Raw genomic sequence first — 12,592 nt, 5'->3', positions numbered from 1 at the left:
CGAGTAGCCGACACATACACATTGCTAATTCTGAGTGGTAGTTTGGCGGATTTGACGTCACTTTCGCAAATTTAATCCAACCCAAATTGAAGAAAAGAAAGAAAAATACTACAGAAAATACCAACAGCATTCTTTCTCCGCCAGTTCATTGTAAAAACATAATAAAAATTATATAAAATAGTCAGAAGAAAATCAAAAAAATGAGTAGACAGGGTTTTAAAGCTACAATAAGTTTTGGGGGTTTGGACGTCTCTGGTGGAAATGTGGAATTGCACGCAACTCAGAGAAAATCGTTTTGTAACTAGGGGTTACGCTTCAAACCCCTTCCCAGAGGGGATGAATCTGAAGACTGTGAGTGAGTTAAAAGAATATTCACAGAGAACTCAGTCAAAGCTTGGTGAAGGATGTTTTCTGAAGTGCAAATTAATTATCTGCTACTGTCATCATATCTTCATCAGTGTAATGCTGATTTGCACTTGAGACTTAAATATCTGGATCTTCTTTTTGAGCCTGTGCGTGTGATGTTAATAAGTAAAGACATATGACGTGGTCATGAAAAACCTCAAAAAATCCGACCCGAAGCCTCTGCTTTCTTACTTTAGTATTACTTTAGTCTTTACAGAGTGGCTCACAGCAGCGCACACACCATGTTTCAGTTCTTTTTTCTTCTTACATAGCGCAGCAACAACTGAAAAAAGATAAACTAGGAAACCGTAAAAAGGACTTTCAATTAATGATAAATTTTAATCAATAATTTTTTTTTAAATCATGCAATTATGTTTATTTTTACTTATTGTGACAGAATTCCTAAAATGTGAATATCGCAAACATAATGTGACGGTTAAACATGCAAAATCAGGAAGAAGTGAAAGCAGCCCCTGGTTTGTGGACTATGAATCTGGATGTAATGTAATGTGAAATTCGTTGCCGTGGATACTGACGTGGGAGGGGGATTCCCAGTGGCCTCACAGTTCAGGATGATGTCATCAGAAGAGAAGGCAGTGATGGACACTGGTTGGACAGTGATTACTGGGGGTTTCTTTACTGTGGAGAAAGAGAAAGCGATAGAGACAGTGAGAGAGACAGAAAGCCAGTAGAGCGAGAGAGAAAATATGCTTATCCAATCCGTTTATCCATTTCCATTTGAGCTGAAGGACGTTATGAGAGTAAATACCCCATAAGTGAGATACTCAGATGCAGAGGTAGAGAGAATATTACTTCACTGCTGGTCATTTCTACAGTAACCATGTGACCTGTAAACAGACCAATACGGAGTCTTGCCACTACACTGGAGTGAAAAACCATCCTCCCCCCTACTCCCCTGCATCCCTCAGGCTTTAGGGACTTAATAATAAGACATAATGCAGTGGATAAGATTCAAACTGATTTTTTAATGTGGGTCAAAATAGCAACTTTATTTCAAAAGAAAAGATCAGAGTAGTATCTCCTTTGCAAAATAGTGATCTTCTATAGATGTGGCTAAACTTAGATACCTGGTTTTAACCATTATCAGTGGTTTACATCAAAAATGGTAAATGGGAGATCCAGACTTGGGTAGTAAAGAAATACATGCAATGTCAATAAATAATCAGGACACAAAAAAGGTAACTGTTTTCTGTTACAGTTACAGGAAAAAACAGTAATGAGATTACACTACAAATAAAGGGTGATCACCAGCAGGATTACAATAAAACCACTCATCACTCATTAGCTTGCCTTGATTGCTGAGCTAAACTATGCAATACAAACATTAGGACCACAAAAATTTAGTCAACACTACATTTCCCACAGTACCCCAGTGCTTCTCCTTTCAATGCTTTCAGTTTGTAAGAAGTTAAGCTGTACACCGACTGTTTTCAATACCCCACTAGCAGTAGGTGGACTTGAACATATGCAAATATTTAACAGCTTGTGAATGTTTTTAACAGCAAGTCAGCCACGGAGCAGCCAGAGTAATGTTAACGCTTATGTTAGGAGCTAACTACCAAAAACACAGGTTAGGAAACCAAATCAAACACAGTTAAGAGAGCAACTCATTTAGTCTACAACAAATTCTCATTTGCAAGCTTGTGTTATTTATTTAGCAAGAACTGACAATGCAAAAACAAAAAAGTAAGCCTCCCAACCTTCAAAAGACCCCCAGGAGAGACTGATAGGTGTACTGCCTATACAGATTTAATACACTTTGTCAAACAGTAATGAAATCGTTATATCCTTATCTCGTACAACTACACATAAACATCCACACAAATACAGAGCTATAAACATACAGTACAAAACATGCCATGGATGTTTCCAAGAAATATCTCTTGTATGAGTTCATCCCCAGTGCCTGAAGGAGTAATGCATTCAGATTAGGAGAACATGATACGTCCTTTAAGTGTGGGACATTTCACGCAAGAGCAGCTCGCAAGGATTGGCTGTGGAAAGACAGCGAACGGGAACAGAGGGAAAAATGAGAACGAGGCCAGAGGCATATAAGGACAGAAAGAGAGAGATCTCTGTAATATGTTCAAGGGGAATTGATGTTCAAGGGGAATTGATCTTTCCAAATTTCTTCATAACCCAATCACTGAAAGTCATTCAGACCTGATGTGAAACGGTTCACAGTATAGCAACTTGCCATCTCAGACTCAAATATAGACATCTTATTTGCTACCCAAAACAGACAGTAAACCTACACATCTTCTTAAATTTTAAATATGTAATGGTGATGATAAATTATTGGTGAAATTTTCATCAGGAATTAAGGCCATATACTTTTTAAACCAGATCAAACTTATATCATGAAAACAGCATGAATATAAGTGGCATGAATACAGAAAACCCTTATGGTAGCAATTTATATGCTACATTACTGTTTTATGTTCCGCTCTACAGGGTTTATGCTGACACCACCATACTGTCCCATTAATGCAGTTAGCTTTAGCTGCATCTAAACAGAAGAGCTACTTTTGAATATGAAAGTTGCTTTGTAAGTAAGCTTATGCATTTTAATCATCATAAACAGAACAGCACACAGAAAGACTTATGTATTTGAATCTATATTAATGGTAAACAAGGTTGAGAACTCTAAATGGAGGGAAAGGAATAAGAAGAGAAGGAGAAAGGGTCAGGGACAGAGAGATAATCAGCACTGGACAGTGAAGATCAGAGATACTTTGATGAAAACATCACAACTGTTGAAGTGAATAAGGCATATTTTTCATCTCAGATCTAGTTAATCTGCTGCAAGCTGTTCTCCATTACTGGAATAAGCAGATATGTCCTCTGCTGAAAACATACTAGTGCATTTAAAGGGGAATTCCACTGATTTATTTTAAATATCTGAACAGTGTAGTAATCACTGAGATGTAAGCAAAGTCATTCAGAGTGGTTTGACGTGAAATGGTGCAGTGTAGAAAAAGTTCTACAGAGAAGTCATACTTCTTCACAATGGTGGTGGAACCAGAGGTCATGATGGCTACAATGCAAATACAGTTATATATAGTCATGTTATTATCCATGACAACCAAACATAATGCTGAAGCTACACGTCATTGGAATTTTTACCTTTATATGTGTCTATGTTGATAATGGTAAAATAGTTGTAAGTGGAAAAAAAAAGATTCTTTTGGTTCTGTTTTGCCTTATAATGTCTTTCAAGAATTAGCACTAGGTACTGGGACAGATTTGGCGGGGGGTTTTCAGACCACATCATACATCTTTATGTATTACAGTATTTAGTATTTACGTATTTACATTATTTAGTGCGCCCACTTGTTGCCTCCATTACAGCTTCCATTCTTTTCAGGAGGCTTGCTTCCAGTTTTCCGAGAGAAATCTGCAGGGATATTTTTCCACACCTCCAAAGTTCAGTCTTAGAAGTTGGTTGCATTTTCTGCTTCTCACAATCCAAGTAACCCCAAACACATTCAGTGATGTTGAGGTCTGGACTCAGTAGTGGACACTCGACTGAAAACGTCAGCTGCTTCTTTGTTTGATTTGCAAAGTTTCGTCTTTTTTGCCTGTTTTCTTTTTTCAGTAAGGGCTCCTTGACAGCCTCATATCCTATCAGACCCTCAGCATTGGGTTGTCTTCTCACAGAGGAGGGGTAGGCAGAATCTTTTAAAGATGCTTTAACTCCATCATGAACGGACAATGGACAATTCTGTCTGTAAGTTTTTCTAGAATGAAGCATTTCACACCAAACCACTATGAATGACTGTGTACAATTCAACTACGTAGAAGCTTAAAAAAATTGTTGGACTTTCCCTTTAAGTATCCTTTCATCTAGTACACAGCCATCAGAAAGCACCAGAGTATAATAATATTTCTTAATGTTCAAAACAAAACCTTGTAACTTGTTTTTCTATTTTTTTTTTATTTGAAAATGCCAGCTGTCATGATGAATGCCCATGACAAAAAAGACAAGAAATGGTAAAAAATTCCTTAGAATAAAAACTCTTTACATTAACATACATTAAAGATAAAAAAAAATCTCCTAATAAAAATCTTGAAGATACAAGGTTTTGTTACAACAGTGACTATTTGCTCCAACACCAAACACCATCAGGATTTTGCACCACAACTGGCTTATGTACTGATTTAACACAGGCGTACACATGGACACATTTACAAAGGCCGACACATTTACACAAACACATGTACATGTAAGAGAGGACAGTGTAAACACTTACGTTCTTTCATGTGGTCTGTCCAGTGAGTCAGCAGGGGTGAAGGAGAGAGTCTGTTAGCATTGTGCACACAGGCCAGATACACTTGGACATTATCCACATGAGCACACACATTCAGTGAGCTAGCACAATATATTACAGTCATCAACATTGCAGATGATGTGAATGCACAGTATTTTTTATGGCTACTGATTTTGAATGCTAAAGTGCTTCATACCTGAGTACTTGCCAACATGCATTACTAACACTAATACCAATTTATCTGTTTTAATCACTGGATGGTTGTATACAAGACTTGGACAAGAGTGTGCTTTATTTCATGCCCATGTAAAACGGATCAGTGTTTAAGCTGGGCAAAGTCAACCTGCTGAGGAAATTTCAAAGACTGATATTATACAGTGTCATTCAGAGGTGGGCAATATGACAACATTAATAGTTACTATTATAAACTACATTACTGTGCAGAAGTCTGAGACCCTTTTTTTAAAAAAAATTTCTAGTCAAAGAAGCTCTTAAAGCAGACAATTTTTTAAAAACTAAAAGAAGTAGCACTGCTGAGCATGGAAGAAACAGAACACACTAAAATATGGAGTGGGTACGCCTCTGTGAGTCACCCTAAAGTCTGAAACTTTACTGGGACGGATTTGGCGGGAGTTTTTCGGACCACGTCGTGCATCTTTACGTATCAACTTCTCACACACACAGCCTCAAACAAGAGGTCCGACTTCACCTTTAGGTCTCAAATGCAAAGTCAACATTATTTTACGGATGATATAATGACAGTACATAATGAGTGTGTTCTCTTCGAACACTCTTTCAGTGCACTCTCCGTTCATCCGTTTCAGTGCATTCATCCGTTTGTGGGGGCCGAAACACAACCAACATTACAAAATGTTCTTCCGCACGTTGCGTGTAATTACATATTTCTACCAAAGAGGTCTCCAAATCTCCAAAACTGACATTGTGTAGCTTTAACTCCATTTTTCAGCAAACATATTTAACATAAAATCATGCAGAGGTCTCAACCACTAATTATACCATTCTTTTCAGTATTTAGTGTGCCCACTCACTGCCTTCATTACAGCTTCCATTCTTTTCAGGAGGCTTGCTTTTTAGTTTTCTGAAATAAGTCTGCAGGGATATTTTTCCACACCTCCGAAGTTCAGTCTTAGAAGTTGGTTGCATTTCTCATAATCCAGGTAATTTCAAACACATTCAGTGATTTTGAGGTCTGGACTCTGGGGTCTTCAGCCCGTTGAAAACATCATCTGCTTCTTTGTTTGATTTGCAAAGTTTCTTCTTTTTTGCCTATTTTCTTTCCTCAATGAGGTCTTCTTGGTGGCTACACATCCTTTAAGAACCATAGTGTTGGGTCGTTTTCTCACAGTGGAAGGATGGATTTTTTTCAGATTTGAAGAATCTTTCAAAGATGAAAGCTTTAAGGACTGTTTAGCTGATGGTGACAGTTTTGGTGGTCTACCAGGTCTTGCACAGTGGTTATGTGTATTATTTTCTCTATATCTTGTATTAACTGTAACTCCAGTTGAAAGTTCATAACTCCAGTTTTGTAAACTCATGTTTTTCCCACTTACTTTGTTTTGAAATTCCTTTTCCTATGCATCTAATCAGCTCAGAAAAAACCTTCTGAAAAATGAAAGGCTTGTACTGAATGGTCGTTTGCCCAGGCCTTCCGTCATATCCATGTCACAGATAATGAGCCCTTTAGTTCATTAAACACCCAAATACTGACAGCTTCTTAGATTTTCAAAAAAAATCTGACAAATTTGCAATACAGTGCAATTATTCACTATAGAATTGTGACATCCTTTGCGTCAGAAACATAAATATGACTATTAAAAGTATTATAACAGTCAGGCTTTTCTTATGTAATTTCTAAACTATTCCTCATCTTTTACAGCTCTTATTTTCTTTCATAATGCCTCTTTGTGCTGACTGGAGCGTGATAGCTTGCAAAAGAGCAGAACAAAGATCAGACATCATGCCAGCTCAGACACCTGGATTCCTCTGTGGCTGGCCAAAACACAGCAGCCCTGCAACATGCTGGCTAAGCGAGGCCAAATAAAGGCTCCAAGCTACTCCTTCTGCCCTGCTTGGGATAATGAGATACCTTTGCAGTCTCGACACTTCATTTCCATACAATGGCGTAGAAAACAGGACAAAATATGTGCACTGAACACTTCCTTTCTAACGGCGTGCACCCAGTGACTCTGCGACCCAGATAAAAAATTCTAATGTGGGTGAGTTATCGATCGAATTGGTCACATCTATCTATGCACTCAAAGGTCACTAAATGAAAATCAAGAGATCCACTGACCTTTATATTCGCACCTTCACATGTGTGCACCCCCACACTCACTAAACCCACCACTTCTTTCTGCTTAAAGGGAAACTCATTTCTGCATAATTCAGTCATTAAGATGTAAGTAAAGTCATTCAGAGTGGTTTGATTTGAAATGCTTTGTTCACAGTGGTTGTGACAGTAACTAGACGTCTGAAATGTTAAATGCTTTTAAAAGGCACCTCACAGAATGTTATTACAAGAAATGGTTATGAGTACATTGTCCAAATATCCTGAGACACTGTTTTATGATAGTTTCGAGATATGATTTTGGTCTAAAATATATTTGTTCCAATCCAATCATGGAAGAGGGGTACATGCAGAGCACCGTAAGGCAAATTTGTCCTCAAAGTAAACATATTTATTTCAGATTTACTACTGTTTTACCATGATCAACATTATGTATAAAGACTCGTCTTTTGGACAGTAAATAAAATAGCTATTTTTGTGTTGTAGACATTACAAACCCTGGTTCCAGTCATCACCACTAAACAAAAAAAAAAACGTTAGTATGTTTCTCTACGTTGAACCATTTCACATCAAGCCACTCTGAATGTCTTTGTTTACATCTCAACTGTTGAATCATGCAGAAATTTCAGAAATATGAAGAAATTTCCCTTTAAATGTGTGTGTAAGAAGAAGCACAGTTCTGAATCAGTGATTCATTGCTGTTGGCTGAAAGTGCAAAGTAACAGTGCTACTCCATCAACAGCAGAGAAGTTAGCGCAGGATTGTGCAGCAATCTTGTGTTCTTGCAGCTTGACTTGAGCATATATCACCGTGTGGTTGAGTTCCTCCCCCCACCCAATCAGTAACGCATATGCACTGAGGAAACCAGATCAATGGCATAATCAATTGAGCAATTAAACACACCTAGAACCATAGGCTCCCCAGCTCAACTCTAACCCAGACATGCCTTCACCACAAAACCCATACAAATGCATTAAACAAGCAGCGCTAAGAACTTGAGGTTATATATGTACACTACTGTGTATGTAGCACGTACCATTACATACCTACATATAAGAAGAACTTTCTAAACCTAAGCCCATCCTTAAACTCAGGAACCATAACAAAATGTTCTTGGTGGAGATGATACCACTCCTTGTTATCTAATACCATTACAGAATATTGGGGGCCCTGATACTGATTTTTGTTTCTTTAGAAACTACTAATCTGTAAAATTAGATTTTTTTATTGAAAGGGCTTTACTAAGATGTCTATCTAAAATTACCTTGTGCAAACATTAATACGTTAAAAGAAGAAATTCATAACCAACAGCATGCCTTACACAAAACTTGTCCAACTCTTTCAGGATAAATATAAAAGAAATACCAAATACAGTGCCCGTGTGTAAAGAAAGGATTTGTATAGTAGTATTTGTATAGTGTTAGCTAACCACTTGCTGTTCTTTTTTTAAAGGTGAATTCCATTGATTTTTCAAAACTTTCATGGTATTTCAGACTAGATCTGTTGTAGAATTTGATTCCTTTTTCTCCAATATCTGATCCAGAATTCTCCAATACTGGGTTTCAGATCGGTATAATTTCTAGTTTTTCAGTTTTAGAGAAATAAAATATATAATCAGGACCCTGTTTTTTTCCTATACAGGCAGAAATTTTTGTTACAAAAATGTACAAAAATCAGTATACAAAGCCTTACGCATGATAAAATCTCATACTCACAGTTGTCTGGAATGTGGATGGCAGCATGGGCTGGTGTTGGAGCGAGGGTCAGGTGGAGGAGGAGGGCACAGAGGAGAGGGAGTGGGGAAGGCATGCTGCGCCCCCTGCTGCCCACCTGCTGTTGTGACGTGGTAGGCATTGCTCACTGTCCCATCAAAGGTGCACCTGCTTCCAGGCTCACACACTGCAAGGACAGCAGCCCACACGCTGACGGGCAACTCCCTTCTCTCTCTCTCTCGTCCTTCTGTTTCACCAGTCCTGTTTATACTCCCTCGCAGCTTCTCTCTTCCTCACTGGCTCCTCTCTCTCTCTCTCTCTCTCTCTCTCTCTCGCACGCTCACTCACAGGTCCACGCCCTCCTGCTGTCTCCTCACTGCAAAAAAAAAGAGAGAGGGGGAGTGAGGGAGGTGGAGAAAAAGAGGGAGGATTGCCACATGTGTCAGAGGAAGAGAAAAATGACTTGGACCACCACATGGTCCAGTAGAGAGCCAGAGAAGACAGACAAAGAACCGAAACAGAGCACACCACAAGAATATCCTCATTTGGGGTCAGCTGAGTGAAAACCAGTCATAATATCACACATTTCCCTGTTAAACAGCATTTTACATCAACACAAGTAAAGCCAAGCCTGTAGTTCAGACTAAAGGGGAGCCAACATCAAAAGTAGAGGTGGCATGAGATCACATTTTCTTTTCTAATACTGATGCCAGTAATTAAACCTTGATCACTGGTTGGTGACAATCTGATATCTCTTCTTTAAAAAATACTAAGCTCTAAAATTAGCTATATTTAATTAAAGCACTTCACTTAAAGTGAGCATCTAAAAGTAGGAAGAAAAAAAGCTCAGAACATCACATCAGGCAGTGTGATATTTCAGAATGGAGTTGATCAGATTCTTTCTTTTTTTACTCCAATACCCAGCATTTCCTGCTGATACTGGCCCTAATCCTGATACCAATGCACCATCACTGATCAAAATTCTTAAAGACAGCTTTACGATATACAAAATATGAGTTTTTCTGAACTGAGCTTTGCCAACAATTTTAAAACAGACAAAATGCACCAGAAAACTAGCAGTGCTGTCTATTAACATATAAAACAAAATGCATTACTATATGAGAGACCACTAGGAGAATGTGTATAATCAGAGTGTCCACAGCTATCAGTAAAATAAATGTAAAGCTTTTTAAGTCATTTTAATGACACTTGGAGAATTTCATCTCATGAACTTTCACAACCACAACATTATACAGCACTTAAAAGTGTCCACTTTTGAAGCAGCTTGAGTACCATTATTTCCAAAAGCACGGGAGTTTCCATAATATGCTAGCACTAAGCTAGCAGTGGTCATTGTTGTGGTGATAGGAACCAGCCGTCTGAACCATCTGATGCCTCTAAATGCTCCCTTTCAGAAAGTTATTACAGGAAATAGTTACAAACATGTGCCTGATGCCTGAGACACTGGAAATTAGCCATTAGACTGTCTTTGCGTTAGCTGCACTGGGTTGTGGATATTGCGACCCCTGCTTCCTATGACCACCATTATAAAGACATCTGGGTCAGTACATTTCTCTACAATGCATTTAACATCAAAAACACTCAGACTGACTTTGTTTACATCTCAGCTATTGAATGATGCAGAAATCTGAGAAAATTGGTGGAATTCCCCTTTAATGTTAGTCTGCATGTTGTTAATGGTATTATCAATCTCTTGCTTTACGTTGTACCACACTACAGAATCCTTCCTAAACAGGGTTTAATACTACTTAGGCCAACTGACTGAAGCTTTTCACAGACAATTAGACATTCAAGAGGCATATTCTTTACTTTGTGTGTTTCAGTTTTACAGTGAATCCTTCAGTAAAGCCTAGCTCCAAATATTGCATGTGTAGCCTGGTAGCTGTCTACTGGGATGTTTAGTCTAGCCAAAACATATACATATACATATAGATGTATATTCATATACATTTTTACTTCATTCACATGCAATATAACAGCTAACATCTGATTTACGGCATGTGCACATAACCACAGCAATCTACTATTCAGAGGCACAGAGGCAGGCAAAGGTAGCATTAGGAGTCTTGCCCAAGGACCCTTATTTGTATAGTGCAGTGTGCTTGCCCAACTGAGGAACTGAAACCCCAGTCTGCTGTATGGAAGGCAGTGCTGTTACCACTCAGCCAGAATGTATATTTCATATGTGTTTTAATCACATGACCAGTTTTAATCAAGTAATCATGACACTGTGATGTAATTTATACCAAGAATGATAGCATTCCGTCATATTACCCACCCCTAGTGAAGATACGAGAGCGAAACCACAAATAATTAACCTCATCAAATAAACATAATCCCTCTGAGATCAGTCAAAGTGAAGGCATTTGTTGTACACATGTCTCATCAGCATTCTGTATAAACCACCAAACACAAGGTGACCACAGTCATTAAGGAGATAACATGAAGGAGAGGAAAAAGGGAGAGTGAGTGGTTGAGTAGGAGCGCAGTGGCCTGGACTGGAGTATTTGAAGTGGGCTTTTATGAGCGTGAAGATAAGCACCTATTAGAGATGGTATCAGTCATGCTGCAGGGGTGAGGGCTCCTCTCCAGGAACAGTTCACGCTCTCCATCTGGAGACAGCCTCGCCAAATCACAGCACACATGCACGCACACACACACACACACACACACACACACACACACACACACACACACACACACACATGTACAGCCTAAATGTACAACTGTCTTTATTCTTCACTGACGTTATCACGCCAGCTGACACTCCTCTTTCTTCTACAGTCATGATCTCAAAAACACACAATAGAAGATCCCCTGAGGAAAACTGAGAAACACAAATACAGAGAGAGACAGAGAGAGAGAGAGAGAGTGAGAGAGAGAAAGAGAGAGAGCGAGAGAGAGAGAGAGACAGAGAGAGAGACAAAGAGAATGAAGAGAAAATGAAAGAAAGAGAGAGACAGAGATTGAGAGGAGAGAATAAGAAAGAGAGAGAGAATGTAAAGAGAGATGAGAACGAGACAGAGAGAAAAAATAATGAAGAGAAAATGAAGAGAGAGAGGGGAGAGAGACAGAGAGAGAGAAAAGATAAGATAAAGAGGGAGGAGAGAATAAGAAAGAGAGAGAAAATGGAAAAAAGATGAAAAAGAGAGCAAAAAAGAGATAAAGGAATAGATAAAGAGAAAGAGCAGGGAAAACAGAGAGAAGGAGAAAAAGTGGGAGAGAGAAGGATGACAGAGAGAGAGAAAGAGAGAGAGAAAAACAAAGAATAGAGAGAACGTAAACAAGACAAAGAAAGATAGAAAGAGTAATAGAAGATATAGAGAGAAAAAGAACAGAGAAAGAAAGACAAAAGAGAAAGAATAGATGAGAGTCAGAATGGTTGAGAAAGAGAATGAGAGAGAGAGAAAGAACAGAGAGAAAAAGAATAAAAATAGAACATAGAGAAAAAGAACGGAAAGAACGTAGAAAGAGTGAGAGAAAGAAAGAAAAAAGAAAAAAATAGATGAGAGTCAGATTGGGTGAGCGAGAAAGAGAATGACTATGAGAGAGAGAGAGAGAGAGAGAGAGAGAAAGAGAGAAAGAGAAAGAGAAAGAGAGGCAGAACAGAAAGAAAAAGAGAAAAAAGAAAGAAGACAGAAAATGGGAGATAGAGATGAAGATGAATAGAGGGATGGAGAGAGTGAAGGACTAAGGGCGGAGGTTGGATGTCTCTGGCTGGCGTGCTGCAGGTCTGAAGCAGCAGGAGGCTGAGGGAGCTCCGCTGTAACCTGGCAGCATAAAGCACCCGGCAACAGAGCCAAGCGACCTTGGAGAACGACAGAAGGTTGAGAGGAGGAGTAAAGAAGAATCGC

The 12,592-nt window shown here is 38.8% G+C and overlaps 1 protein-coding gene across 6 annotated transcripts in view; it reads right to left on the bottom strand.

Moving 5' to 3' along the window:
• Positions 1-12,592, bottom strand: part of l1cama (L1 cell adhesion molecule, paralog a) — an 87,971-nt gene that overhangs the window by 28,010 nt on the left and 47,369 nt on the right. For 5 of the 6 annotated variants that reach the window (XM_036592331.1, XM_036592333.1, XM_036592335.1 and 2 more), the window contains 3 exons: positions 8,721-9,093; positions 4,680-4,694; positions 942-1,044 (listed from right to left, as the gene is read on the bottom strand). In XM_036592331.1, the coding sequence (XP_036448224.1) occupies positions 942-1,044; positions 4,680-4,694; positions 8,721-8,859 (257 nt within the window). In that variant the 5' untranslated portion in view covers positions 8,860-9,093. The remainder of the gene's footprint in view (positions 1-941; positions 1,045-4,679; positions 4,695-8,720; positions 9,094-12,592) is intronic. The other variant, XM_036592336.1, reaches the window with a different exon arrangement.

The sequence above is a fragment of the Colossoma macropomum genome, unplaced genomic scaffold, assembly GCF_904425465.1.
Source record: "Colossoma macropomum unplaced genomic scaffold, Colossoma_macropomum, whole genome shotgun sequence".
Classification (NCBI taxonomy): Eukaryota; Metazoa; Chordata; class Actinopteri; order Characiformes; family Serrasalmidae; genus Colossoma; species Colossoma macropomum.
The sequence above is the reverse complement of the archived record's forward strand: the minus strand, read 5'-3'. Positions and strand labels throughout refer to the sequence as shown.